Below are 14267 nucleotides of genomic sequence, written 5' to 3' on the forward strand. Positions count from 1 at the left end.
AGAGGTGACTGAAATGAGACCAATTCAGTAGCAAAGCATTAAGGCAGGCAAGGTAGTTCAGACTAGGGTGATAGTCGTGTAAGTGGTATGTGGTCACAGTCTAGCTATATTTTGAAGGAAGAAGCAACAGGATTTTCTGATGGATTAGGTAGGAATCGTGACAGAAAAGAATGGAATACCAAGAGTTGAGGGCAGAACCAACTCAACAAAGGAGCTACCGATATGAGCGAGCTTGCTTTAGAAATTAAAGAGCATTATATAAGATAATATTAACCTGTTCCTTTTGTACCAGAGGCCAAATATTTGATAGATTGAAATCTTATTCTCTCCCACCATGATATAAGGTATTTCATGATGTTCACCAAGTTTTAATTCTACAAAAACTCACTAGTTAGAGGTCAATTACGACAAGGGAAGTTTTCGGTCAGAAAAGATTTTATTATACGAAACAATGCCATCAGGTAAAAATGCAAAAAATTGTGCAATTATGGCAAAATGTTTAAAAATATCTACACATTTGCCCCCAAAGGACTACAGTACTTACTACATACCTGAGCACTGAACATTGAATGCCATTTTAAACTGCTTCACGTAGGGAATCTGATTCCTTGCAGATCACATCCACTTGTTCTCATGCACCAATGAATTCAACTTGATGCTTTGTAGGATAACAGAAAACAAAGATGGAAAATAAAGAATACAGTTTCTACTTTCCTATAATATAGTTATACCATGTCCAGTTTTCGATGTGTAAAAAATACATAGGAAAGTGCTACATACCTTCTTCAAATGCAAAAACAAAGGTCAAGTGGGACTGGCATATGTTACCCTATATTTTAATTCTGTAGTACCTATTGTGCCTTTTATTTATATTCTCATCCTACTATGCAAATGTACCTTAAATATCTAAACATATACCCACGCATATTACTAATCTTAGTTTTCTAGGACCTCTTCTGAAATTATTTTCAAAGTGGCAAAATATCCCAGGTATATAATTTAAACAAATAGTTCTTCATACAAAATTCAATATATATTCTACTTCTGTAGCAAATTCTAAACCTTGGCTTTGACACACTATACTTAGCTCACACCCTCAATATAAACTGTCATAGCAAAAGGATCAACTGTTGTGCAGATCAACAGAATAAATCGACTGCAGAATCAACCACAGTACACAGTACTCCTCTACATAGACAGCACATGTAAATTACTAACTCAATGTTCTAATGTCATGTTTTCAAGTAACACAGTCTTCTAAATAAATACAGGATTGTCAAAAAGCGGCAGGAAATCTTTGATATTCAACAAAGCTTTCAAAAAATAAATTACATGAACATCTCTTGTAAAAGTTAGTTCCTTTTGTTCCCACCCCCCACCCTTGGCAATGCAACACCGCAGGGATACTTCAAAATGCTCACAGAAATAGCCCCGAAACAGCACGAAGACAAAGAAAAACAGGGGAGAAAAAAAAACAGGTGATTGGTTGACAAAGTCGATAAAGAGATTATAGATACACTGTCAGGGCCAGTAAGAAAGCACGTATCTAGTTTCCCAAGACTAGATTTTAAAATGTTAATTCTCTCAATGCTGTCCACTTTAAATTCGGCTTCAGGAAACCTTCCCTACTTGTAGAGGGCTATGACAAGCAGTTTGGAAAGTTTCTGAAAAACGAGGTATGTGATGCAAAGAGGCAATGTTTTAAATTTGTTTCACAGTATCACATTACAACTTGTGCAAGAGTTTTTAATACAAACCATGCCAGTTTGTTTTCCTTAAAGAGAATTATAATGTTCCAGTTGAGGACAGACTCTGGGCTATACTTACATCCTTTATTAATTATTCCAGGCAGAGTAAAAAATAAGTTACTGATCCAAATATCTGCCTCCAGTATAACACATGAGTTGGTTTGTCCTTTCTGTTAACATTTCTAACTGATTGTTAGAAATTCATCAGTTAAACATCAAAAATGACTTAGTACCTATAATGCAATGGTTCTCTTCACTCACTCTTTTCCTTTTCCATCACTTTCAGCCAGAACAAGTTTTTCAATGTAAAATTATTCATAACTGTTAAGTGCAAAAATGAAAAAAAATGAGGTTTTAATTGTCATATGTAACTCAGAAGCCATTAAATGAGACTACTGCAAGAGTTTTATGTTTCTGGAAAGCAGAATTTGAAAAGCAGGTATAAAACTTCACATTGCTCTGTACAGAAGAAAAAGGTAACTTTCATTGTACTGATCCTGACTGGACAGGGAAAGGATGGAAGAGGATGTTGGGCGACAAAATAGCCCATGTTAGTGCAAACCAAGTATAAAGTTCTTTTCACTGTTTCAAGAGTGAATCCAGTTAGACCAATAACTGGCCATATCTTGCCATTATCTAAGTAGAGAATCTTGGAAAAACAAGAGTTCAACAGGTCAAGTCCTATGGCCGTGAAACTAACATACCAATTTGAAAGGTAAGCAAAGGCTCAGAAGATTGGAATCTTTATCTAGCTCTACGCATGAATTAACTTATACCGGCACCAGCCACCTGTAAATTTGAACCCTTTTCAGGATTAAAAAAAAAAAAAAATTGAGACAGTGTTAGTTAGCACTTGAAAAAAATTGTCAACAGAAAACTGCTAATTTAAAACTTAAGCTTAACTTAAAGTAACATGGGAAATAGAAAACAATCAGACTAAAAGCTCTTTCTGAGACTGATTTGTTTTTCCTTCAGTCTACTCTAGTAACAGAACACATTTAAATCTCAGTACACTTGAAAACAGTACACAAATATACATATATTAAGAATGAGAGTCTAAGTTAGTGCGTCTCTGTGTTGGAGAGGTCACAGCTAAAGTCCTAGTGATATTGCCTCAGATTTTTACCCGTATTCAAAATAAAAAGTCACATCAAACTATTTTGGTTGTCTCTAACCCATAATACCCTAACTGCTCTTATAAGAGTGCATAGTTGTCGATTCATCTGGTGTCTCAGACTGTTCATCACAAAATGCTAGAATGAGGTGATTACATTTATACCAGAAAAAAAAAAAGCTGATAATTGCACTTTGTTACCTTTTGCTTACTGAAATGAAAACATCACAAGGATGAAAAGAAATCCCTCCCTACACTAATCTTTAAGAGCACCCATCTCCATGTATAAACTCCCTCAGCTTTCTGAAATACTGACAGCACTTCTTGTATCACTGAAAGTGTCCTCAAGCACGAGATGCCAGTGAGCTCACTAAGGCCTACGATTCATTAAAGTACTTTCTGAAGACACTGAGGATAGAGTTTAGCAACAGCACATTCAAAATGCCGGCCAAGGTCCCAGAGTCGATCTGGGGTCTCATACACTTTCATCCATTGGTCAGTGATGTCATCATATTGGTAAAGGGAATTTTTTCTGCTGGTTCTGAAGACATGTTCTTCGACGGTCACTTGAGTAGCTCGCACAAATAAATGGAGTTTATTCTGGAAGAGTACCAGCTTAAGGTATGGATTTATGGACTCATCACATGGAAAGTCCTTCTTCCGAGTCCATTTATTGAGCTCAATGTCATAGGCTTCTACAGTAAACATACGCTGATGATTTCCACAGGTTCCAGCTATGTAATAGATAGAGTTCTTGTATACAGCTGCCAAGCCCTGGATTCTAGGCACAGTCATGGGGGTTAAGAAACCCCAGTAGTCTTTTTGAGGCTCATAGAAGAGGAAAAATTCTCCTATAAAAGGGAAAAAGAAAAAAACAGAAAACAAGAATATGTACATTTACAGTCTCTTTTTGGTTATATGTTGAGGATTAAAGAGCATAATTTTCAAGTCTTTTACTTTCTAAAATATTTCTTTTATAATCGCCAGGGACACATTAAATATTGTAAGATAGCTTAAAATGTCTCTGTTCTATGGCACAGCATAACATAATAGTAGAGTCAGCCTGAATTGGGGTGTTCATACTGGGGTAGTGTGAGGAGTGACTTTGGTTTGATGACAGAATAAGAGTTAAGAGATTGGTTCCACTACTCTCTCCAATTGGGTATTTCAGAAAATTTATTTTAAGCCAGCTCTAAAAAAGGCATTATTACTAATGGTTAGCCAGTGAGATCACAGTTTCATCACGAATAAATCACTATAAATTTATGTGCTAATTATTTAATTATAAGATAATCCATAGAATTGCTCACATTTGTGTCTATGGGCCACTATTATGTTTACTTTAGTGTTACTGTAATACAAAAACAACTATTTAAGAGGCGAAGACATAGCTTTAAGATGATAGAAAATACACACATCATTTGGAGTTGACTATGAGTCAGTTTCAGTTCTATTTTGACAATAAGAGGAAGTACTGAGTCAGGCTGCCAATATAAAAATGTCTAGAAGAATTAAACTAGTGAAGATTTACAAGATTTTGGCTAATTATCACATTTGTATAAAATCCTTGACAGGGAAATCTGAACTCTTTATGAACAGATTAAATGATTCTCCACAGCCACTGACAGTACAGCATAAGCTTTTGACTATTGATGTCAAGTTTATTTATATAAAGAAGCTTTGTTTAGATGAGAAGTACCTACTTCTAAATTGAGCTTCCCCTTGAAAACTGTTTTGAACTAGGGTTACTCCTATGGACAAATTTAACTGCCTGCTTAATAAAAGTGATGCTGTAATTTCAATTTTTCATAAAATGGCCTGTTAAACTCCCAGCTTTTGTGTGCATATCACCTACCCTTATTGACGAACATGGAACAGGATTCTTAATAAAGAAGATAGGAATTAAAACTTTCTAACATGTATTACCTCTCTATAAATTTCTTCTAAAAAGGAAAGGTAATACATCTTAAAAGTTGATTTTTAAAATCTAAAGTCCTCTTTAATAAATTAAAAACAGTGACAGGCAATTAAGAAAACCCTTAGCGCCTCAAATTCCTCTCATATAAAATACAACCTCAGATTAAACAATGTTCATTCCAGCCATGAAATTTCATTAATTCATTGTTACGTTGCTCCAGTATTTACACTAATACACAACCTTTGCATTCCAATTGGGAGTCTTCTAATTAATTCTATCTCTATCAGCTAGCTGGTTAGTCAGTAAAACCAAAATCTGTGTAGAGACAGCTTCATCCTATGGGATGATATAACCTATCCAACCATACTCGACAGATTACCTATCCATTCAGATACTCCATTTTTTGGCAAGACCAACAAATCTAAATCATGCCTGTGCTTCTGTTCAACTAAAACAAGGCGCTAGAGGGTACTACTCCTTCTGGAGAAATTAACTTTACATTGAAGTTTAAACAAATGGGTTCAGGCAATTCTAGGAAATTATTAGTCAAATAAAGGATTAGAGCAAAGAACATAATTTAAAAAAAAAAACCAAAACCACAATGGTATAAAACCTAAAAAAACCACGTGTAACTACATGGAAGATGCCCCCTTTTCCTTGTTTTATTAGAGTAGCAGTGTGAGGAAATTATTTATATATAAGCAATTAAGAAACACCAAGGAAGAAAAACCATGTTGGTATTGTCAACACTGCAGCTGACATTCAAGCACCTAAAATAAGAAACCAAACACAAGGAAAACATTAGTTGTCACAAATCAGAACCTTGAATCAAATATCTTATTTACTCTTACTCAGTTGCTCTTTGTATTTCTGCTCTATCATCTTTGCCAGAGTACTAGTCTTCAGTAGTTTAAATAAAAATTTTTAAGCTAAGTATATTAAATAATCCCTCCATCTTATAATGGTAGAAGTAAGAAAAAGGTAGCATCTCACAGTTCTTCAGTGAAAAAAAAAAACTGTAAGCAATGTATTATGGATTGCAACATAAACTGCAGTGAAATTAAAATCTTGAAGACTGTAATTTCAAACCCTTTGCAATCATAAGGCTTATACAAAATTCTTTGGCAACTGAATAGTTTGACTGCAGCTGATGCTTCGTTCTTTTTCCTCTTTTAAGCTAATCTAGTGAATTCCATAAGAAAAGTAGTTGCTGCAACATCTCTTGATTATACATTATTGAAAAGCAAAAAAGTCATGTATCAAACTTGCTTTCTTATTTAAAGTTTTTAAAATGCCTCTGAAAGCATCTTCCCAAAATGCTGAACTGTGATCTATGAAAAAAATGTTTTCAAATATACTTATTCCACATGTTGTCAAAAATAAAGTAAGAACATCAAAAACTTGCAGGGTCATTTTGGGAACTTGAAAGCACCTGCTTTTTTTGATTAAAAAGTTTATTTTCTTTATGGGTCCTTTAAAGAACAGGCTGTTCTAACAAATAGTTGATGATAAGAAAGCCAGAGGTAGTCCTCAACTAACAGGAACAACGTACATTTTACTTACGTTTTAGTGTCAGTGAGTGAACCACAGTTTGACCAGCTGTCCTTTCATACAGATCTAAATCACTTGGGTACCTACCCTGTAAAACATAGATCTTCTCTTTGTACTCCACGGCATTATGAAACTCCATGGCAACAGGCATGGCGCAGACGGTCGTCCAGCAATTCTCTCTGCTGTCGTAGCACTCCACAGATTTCAGTGAGTTTCTCCCGTCACCTTCATAAACACGCCCTCCGATTGCGTACATCTTACCGCAACAGTACACCAGTTTGCAGCCTATTCTGGCTCGGAGCAAGGATGGCTTTGATAGCCACCTGTTGGTGGAATGGTCATACATCCAGAAATCATTTTCTGCCTTGTGGTCGATGGATACCTCACTGCTGCTCGGCCTGTACCCTCCTGCAATGTAAATATCATTATCTGGTGATACAAGAATCCCAACTTCTCTTAGATCATTTGGTGGTTTGCATAGTTTAAACACTCTTCCTGTGAATATATCTAGACAAGGCACTGTTTGCTTCTTTCCTGAGTGTTTGTGGGCAGCATCAAAGCATATGATCATTTCTGATGCAGTCATTCCCAGTCTCTGTGTACAGCCGTTGGTATTGGATGGCCCCTTTTCCACAGAGCTTTTGGCTATAGCCTGTGCAAACTGAGGTGGGATTTTCTCTATAAAGGTTTCTTCCATCAGAGGAAAACGTATGCATTTGGCAAAAATTTCTGGAAGGTGCACTTCTCTTTCATTCTGTTCATGTTCAAACCACCTTATAATGCTTTCATAAACGTGCTCTTCTCGGTCTACGTTTAGATCATCACTGTCAAGGATACTTATCAGTTGGTCTTTTGTCAACTGGAGAAACTCTTGTTCTTTGGTGACACACAGGAACTTTTTACGAATGTATTCTTTAGATCGATCTCCGAGTTCCTGATGTCCATAATGATCAGCAAAGATGAAGACCCCAATTGAATTCTGTGGGTCCAAATGACTGATCATGTACTTAGCACATTGGTCTTGGATGGAGGGAATCTGGAAGATGCTAGCTGCAGTGAACAAGGCTTGAACATTGGCCTCTGTCAGAACAACTCTGGAGGTATAGGCGTAGTTCAACACTAAATCCATTGATTCAGCTTCAACACCAACTATTCGAACTTCTTTTTGAGTGCTTTCTGTAAGGCCGCTAGTGAACATGGATCTAGGAAGGAAACAGTGATTAATTTATTTATCTTTTGAAACTGAAAAATATTTCCAGATGTGTTTCCTGATATCTTGAATAGCAGGAAATGGGATCAAAGTTGATCACCTAGCAGAAGGGTCTACTCTGGCTCATCTCAAAATACCCTATTCTCAGGAGCAGGCCATCCACTTTGTGCCAATTCTGAGAAAAGGAGAGGATACCTAATTAAAGCACATCAAAAGATGGCATGGAATATTCCAGGACATCTTGTTTTTCTTGAAGCCCTATCCAGGCTTCTGGTCAAGTTACCTTAGGGACTTGAGCTCCTCAATCGCCAGGTCAGTCAGAAAGTTTAAGAATACCCATAGGGTATCAGTGTGACACATTAGCATACAGAGCCTGTCCAATAAAACTTTTCATGACCCAGTGGAAACTGACAGGGCAACTTGTGCCCAAAATATATCTTTAAAAATTTCATCTTAGAAAAACAAGATATATTCAAAAGTTCATATTTTCTACCTACTCCTTTTAAATCAGTTATCCTTTGAATGCTTCCTTAATCATTTTAAGGAATATAAAGAACATCAATTTACTTATTCTTGAAAATCTTTGCTTGATTTAAAAAAATAAAGAAATATACTTGATTTTCTCAAAGTTACCATATTTTACCTATTTATATTTGTGTAGAAATAGATTATTGTAGGCTTAATATAATGCCTACTTCTAAAGAGAATTAACTGATTCTTTGGAGATAATGGTTTTTAAAATTCCATGCTTTTGTCTTTGAGATCAAGCCTTTTCTTTTCTTTTAAATTAAAATATCTGTGTATTTATGGTACTTTCTTGGCCAAAACATTAAGTGGCCAAAAACCTGGCTCTTTATTTAAAAGTGCTAGTCATTTATAAATGTCGTTTGCCTTTCTTTTCCCTTCTTTAAGATTTCTTTCTAGGCTATTCTTAAAATTAAATATAAAAATAAAATTAAAAGCTCTTCTAAAATCCTCTTGAGAAAAGGACTGTGTGCCCTAGGAAGCTTACTGGATGTCTTTTGAAGAAAGTGACCTAACGCTAGTGATAAACTGGATTATTCAGATCCTGGACTTCTGCGCCCACCCCCCCTCCCTCCATTTTATTTTTAAGAGTTATGTTATGAAAAAATACCCTTAAATGTGTAGGCTTCCAGTCACTTTTGAAGTCTTCATCAAAAACATGAAATTAATTTAAAAATACAGTATGGAATATTGGAGGCATACAAGGGTACCAGGACCAGCTTGTTGCCTGGGTTAACCATTCTTTGAGTCCTATTTTTACTTCTAGTATGTAAATTTTAAGTTTAATATCACACAGACTTTTTTTTTTTTAATGACTGAAAACTAGATGTTCCAATGTATGAGCTCGTTTTCAGTGCAGGTGCTGAAAAACTCAGCTGTGCAGCTTCCAATTAAAAAGGAAAATAAAGCCCTCCATTAGGCAAAGATTAACTCCCAAAGGAGAACATTACCATGTATCCCTTAATCATGGGAGCTACTACTGACTTGAGTAACCTGGTCTCACATACAGGAGCCTTGTGACGCCTGAGTCCTCCTCCGTTCTAATAGGTTCTTTATGTAAACTCTATATGAAGGGGAGTGCTTCCTCACATAAAATCCTACGCAGCAAAAGGTTTCTAATGATCATACAAATTTTACTTCTGACAAGCAACTGGGATCGTGAAACAGCCATGCCAGATTTCAAGCTATTCTAATTTTTCCAGCAGTGATGCAAGACTTAGAAACTATTAAGTGTGACTTTCTAGATCTCACATAAGGAGCAGCATTGGTGCCAAGAAACTTTTGTACTGAAACCTCTAGCAAGAAAGATCCTAATTCCTGAGTTTTCTATACAGGTATCTTCATTTGGATTCACATATCTTATGCTTAGAAAGCTTTCCAAGCATTTCCTTCTTGGAAATTAAAAAAAAAACAACAAACAGAAAACCCCCACAAAACTACTGTAGCATACTTCTTTTGAAGTGATTTGTCTGGGTTTTCAAAACTAATTTTAATTAAGTATGACAGTTAAAGGATATAAGCCAGAATATAAAATTACAGTGAGACAGTGAGATACAGACATTTTCACTTTGAAGTTTCAGTTCTTTTTCTTTTTAACTGCTCAAGTCTAATTAAACAATTAAAATTTCTGAAAGGTGACTTTAAAGAGGACCCACTCTTGCTCCCTTAAAGTCATATAGTGGCTAAGAAGCCTGGCTCTGGAATCAAATCCAGCCTCTGCCACTGAGACAGATGATTTAGGCAGGTCACTTAACCTCTCTGAGGCTTAGTCTTTCCACATGTAAAATGGGAATAACAACTGTGTAGAGACAGAACTGTAAAGATTACAGTAACATATGTAAAGTATGCTTTGCTCAGAGTTTGATACGCAGTAATTTAAACATATTTAAACACATACATGACCTAACCATATCTAATGGATCTCCTGGATGAATTAGTCTCACCAGCAGTTTCCATTAGAGGCCAAACGTCTTGTCTTTAGTGTATATGAGTTTCTTCTTTTTTCTTTCAGCTCGCTGCCTCATGATGGTTAATACTTAATAGTCCAGTGACCTACCCTAGGCAAGTCTAAATGGTTACATCACAAGCATCAAACTGAAGTGACTATATTTAACCCAGTATTCTGAGAAAGAGGAACCAGAAACTGCTGTCTGGCACACTCCCCAGCTATAAGCCCTATAAAGGTAAGCACCTTCAAAAGGAAAAAGCACATTGAGAGTGTGGTTGAGAAAACTATTTCATAGTCATTCATGCACCATTTTTGAATACTGAAAGTCTTAAAGTGAGCACTTGAAACTAAAGAAGAAGTTAAACTCAAACAAGAAACTGCTTTTATCACTGACCTTAAGAGTTTGATATTATTTTTTAGACCCTAGTTTTGAAATTTTACTTTTCAAAGTTTTATGATACATATGGATGAATAAAAATGAAAATGAAAACTGAGCTTAAAAATACTTCCGAAAATCTTAGAAATAATCATTAGTCTGGGGTCTAAGGCACATACATAGAAACCATATTTCATTCATTTTTACTTCATTGCTTTTATCTCCGTGGCATTAAAACAATCCGTTAAATGATAATTGGTTTTAAATAGAACAGGCTATTATGTTTTAAATTCTAAGAGAGTTACATGCACTAAAGAAATCCTGGATACATTCTTGGAACAAATTCTAGATCAGCACTACCCAATAAAACTTTCAGTGATGAAAATGTTCTATATCTGAGCTGTACAACAGGGAAGCCACTACCTACATGTGGCTATTGAGCACTTTAAATATAGTTAGTGTACCTGAGGAATTGAATTTCTAATTTTGCTTAATTTTAAATAATTGAAGTTTAAATAGCCACATGTGGCTGTTGGCTGCCATATTGGGCAGTGCAATTTTAGATTTTCCTGTCATTTACCTGAAACATACAAACGAAACCATATTCATAACTTAAAACCCAACCACCTGAATTCTAGAAGAATCTGTCAAGTTGAAAAGGCGGGGGTGGGGCTGAATAAAATAGGGCTTGTTATTTATTTTCAGGAAGGAAATGTATTGGTTTCATTTCATTGTTGCATCTCAGTATAAGAATCAAGTGGGCAATACTGAGGGGGAAAAGGGAACTCGGTGAGGATATCAATAAAAGTTTCCACCACCATCATACCTGAAGTAAGGGCTGATTGCAGCAAGAACGTTTCTATGACAGGAAAATGTTTTCCCGTGATCCACTTCCACTACAATGTCTGTCAGCTGTCCTTCATCGTACATTGTTTTGAGTTGCTTAAGAATACTGCAAGCATGAAAGGGGTCCATGGCATCGTTGGCTGAGTCTGAAGAAGGAATCCCATTCGGTGTTGGGGAAGACTTACTTAAATCTAGGAGAAAAATCGTACAAGAACAAGAAGTTCGCAGCCAGTTTCGGCATCGCCGCGGGTGTTTTTTTTTTTTTTTTTTTTTTTTGGTGGGGGGGTGTTTGTTTCCTTGGCTTGTTTTTTACCCTCCTACAAAAATACGTATATGTATATAGACACCCCCAAATGGGATCGCCAGGTAGGATCTGGGAGAGAGCGAGCTGCGATGCAAGTTCAAGTACCAGCCTGCTCCTACCGGAGCCCGGCGAGCCCGAAGCCCCGTGCTCGCGGAGTGACCGTGCGGGCAGCGCAGGCGACGTGTCTGCGGCGACTCCGCCGACAACGAGAAAGTCGCAGCTTAGAGCCGAGGGCAGGAGCCTCACGAGGAAAGCTCGATGGATGGCGGCCGCCAGTGCCCCTCAACCGCGTTTGCGAACAGGTCCGAGCGGCGGCGGGTACCCGGCCTCTCCATCCCTGTCTGGCCGGACCGCCCACCTCCCTCCACGCCATTCATCCTCCCTCCCCTCATCCCAGTCCACCTCTCCATCCTCCTCTCCAGCTCCTCATCGCCACTGCCTCAGCTCGCAGCCTGAGCCTGGTCCCCGGCCCACCTCCCCTCCACACCTCCCTAGCCACTACATGACCCACCTGCCGACGCGGCCATTTCTCGACGCGGCCCGGGCTCCAGCTATTTAAAGAGGAAATGTCATTTCGCTTCTCTCTCTCCCGGGTTCCGGCTCTTCTAAGCTGTCTGTAGCCAATGGAATGGCCTATGCGTCCGGCTCCGCCCCGAGGCTCCGAACTCCGGGCGCCGATTGGCCACGATAAGCGCACAGGCGCCTCGGGAAATGTAGTTTTATTGCTCCCTTTCCCGCGTGGTCCGGGCCGGGCGGAGGCTCAAAGCCGGGGTTCGTATTGGCTGGTTCTGGCGGAGGCGTGGAGCAGAGAGCCCGCCAGCCTGTGTCTGTGCAGCGCGCAGTGCCTATTGGGAGACGTAGTCTTCTGGCGGAGGAGAGCTGTCATTCTGAGAGGCTGGGATAGGGAAAGCTCTTGAAGTGCAAATTTCCCCATTTTAGGCCTCTCTCCAGGCACCAGGCTCTTTTTTTTTTCTTTTCTTTTTTTCCCCACACCTTGTTCTTCATTTCCTAAACGTCCTGTCCAAATTAGCTTCCGGTATGAAAGTGGGGGTCCCCGTGAAGGCTCCGAAACCAGAAAAATTCGGAAATGGACAAGAGGGCTGTTGCCCAGAAATGCGAAGGAAATCTGACACCCCATACCGAAGAAAAATATCAGGAGGCCAAGAAGCGAGCCATCTCTGATGAGTCACCTGTGACACCCAATTGAAATAGCATCGCCTTGGCTGAGTGCTCCGGTTTCCACACGTTAACTTGGTCTGGTTACAACGGCTGCTCAGGATCTTTAATTCCCACTCAATGCCTTGCTTTTCTCGAGCACCCAGAGAACACCTGTTCCACCTTTAAAAGCACAAGAACATTTTAAAGGGATTCAACATGCTTTCCTTTTTGCTCCCGGGGGTTGTGGTACTAAGTAGTCTGAGATTTCCTTTGAAGAAAATATTGGAAAGTGCCCTGAGTCTGTAGCCAGGGACAATAATTGAATTTCTGGCACTTTACTTTTTAATGTGGGACCTCAGATATGACCCTTTAATTCTCGAACACTTAGCTCCTTTACATGTAATGTGTGAATAATAATTCCTATTCTATCTGCCTCACAGGCTGCAAGCCTTTTGAAAGAAAGCAGAAATTTTACTGTTAACGTGTTTTGATTTTTTTATCTTGTGTTTCTAGCTTCTAACAGGGTGCCTGACACATTATAGATACTTAATATTTTGAAAATAAATATAAGACACAAATGAGCTAACATTGGGAATGCTATTTCTAGACATTTAAAATGTAAGGAAGTTTTTATCAGTGAATGAGAAGGATTTTTTAGTAGAGATATAGTTAGTCCATGAGCATAGATAGCTTTTCAAAGGCTGAAAAGATCAGTTTAATTTCTTGATGAAGGATCTGGGAATTTAAGTTGTGACTGAGAAACAGAAAGAATGATGAAGAACAATCCAATTCTAACTACTAGGTTTGCTGAATAATTTAGAACTCAAAGTATTATCATTGTGTGCAGGTTAACAAGAATTGGTGTTTCCTTGTGGCTGGAATAAGGGGATGTTGATATGAACTTATAAATCATTGCTATGAAAACCGTATCTGCACACTTTTGCATGGATGAAATTGATTTAATTTTGTTACTCAGAACTTTAAATTTCTGTCTTTTATGAGCCCAGTGCTGTTACTTTCTACCTTACAGAAATAATGGGAGTTTCACCCACAATATTGACAGTATTAAGAAAAAAAAATGGCATCAGTCCTTAGGGTTTCTAGATTTAGCAAAAGAAATACAAGACACACAGAACTTGGGACATACTTATAATAAAATGTCACTTGTTATCTGAATCAAATTTAATTGGATATTCTGTATTTTACCTGGCCGCCTCTTCAAATCTGTTAAAATAGGGGGAGAGGGTTGCTTGTGTTTTGTTTTTGATAGCCACCTAAGCCTCCAGAAATTGGTCCGATTTTCTTTTTCATTTAAATCTCACCTAATTAACAAATTGACTTAGCAATACTGTTTAATTTTTTCAAAGTTTTCTGATTCTCTGATCCACAAGAATTTCTGAATTTGGAGGTGGGCAGAATACAAAGAACAAAAGCCAGTCTAAATATAAATAGGAAAAAGGGAAGATTTATAATTACAAGGTTGCCATTTATATGACACTGTGAACAGACTCCATTCTACTGGCCAAATGGCATTACATGGTAAAGAGTCCATCATCAGAAATACACTTT

At 37.8% G+C, this 14267-nt stretch overlaps 1 protein-coding gene and 1 long non-coding RNA gene across 3 annotated transcripts in view; one reads left to right on the forward strand and one right to left on the reverse strand.

Moving 5' to 3' along the window:
• LOC123615966 (uncharacterized) overlaps positions 1–14267 on the forward strand; it is a 210615-nt gene that overhangs the window by 180767 nt on the left and 15581 nt on the right. Inside the window, exon 4 of the long non-coding RNA XR_006723822.2 lies at positions 10078–10249. This is a non-coding gene — a long non-coding RNA (uncharacterized LOC123615966). The remainder of the gene's footprint in view (positions 1–10077; positions 10250–14267) is intronic.
• Positions 424–12169, reverse strand: KBTBD8 (kelch repeat and BTB domain containing 8). 2 transcript variants are annotated; one of them, XM_010951947.3, is made up of 4 exons: positions 12052–12169; positions 11217–11427; positions 6419–7533; positions 424–3713 (listed from the first exon to the last, which is right to left on the reverse strand). In XM_010951947.3, the coding sequence occupies exons 1-4, from the start codon at positions 12065–12067 to the stop codon at positions 3250–3252; spliced, it is 1806 nt and encodes a 601-aa protein (XP_010950249.1). In that variant the 5' UTR covers positions 12068–12169; the 3' UTR covers positions 424–3249. The 2 variants fall into 2 exon arrangements, with proteins under 2 accessions (XP_010950249.1, XP_074200606.1); XM_074344505.1 differs by lacking the exon at positions 11217–11427 and having other exon boundaries at positions 12052–12137.

This window comes from Camelus bactrianus, chromosome 17 (assembly GCF_048773025.1).
Source record: "Camelus bactrianus isolate YW-2024 breed Bactrian camel chromosome 17, ASM4877302v1, whole genome shotgun sequence".
Taxonomy (NCBI): Eukaryota; Metazoa; Chordata; class Mammalia; order Artiodactyla; family Camelidae; genus Camelus; species Camelus bactrianus.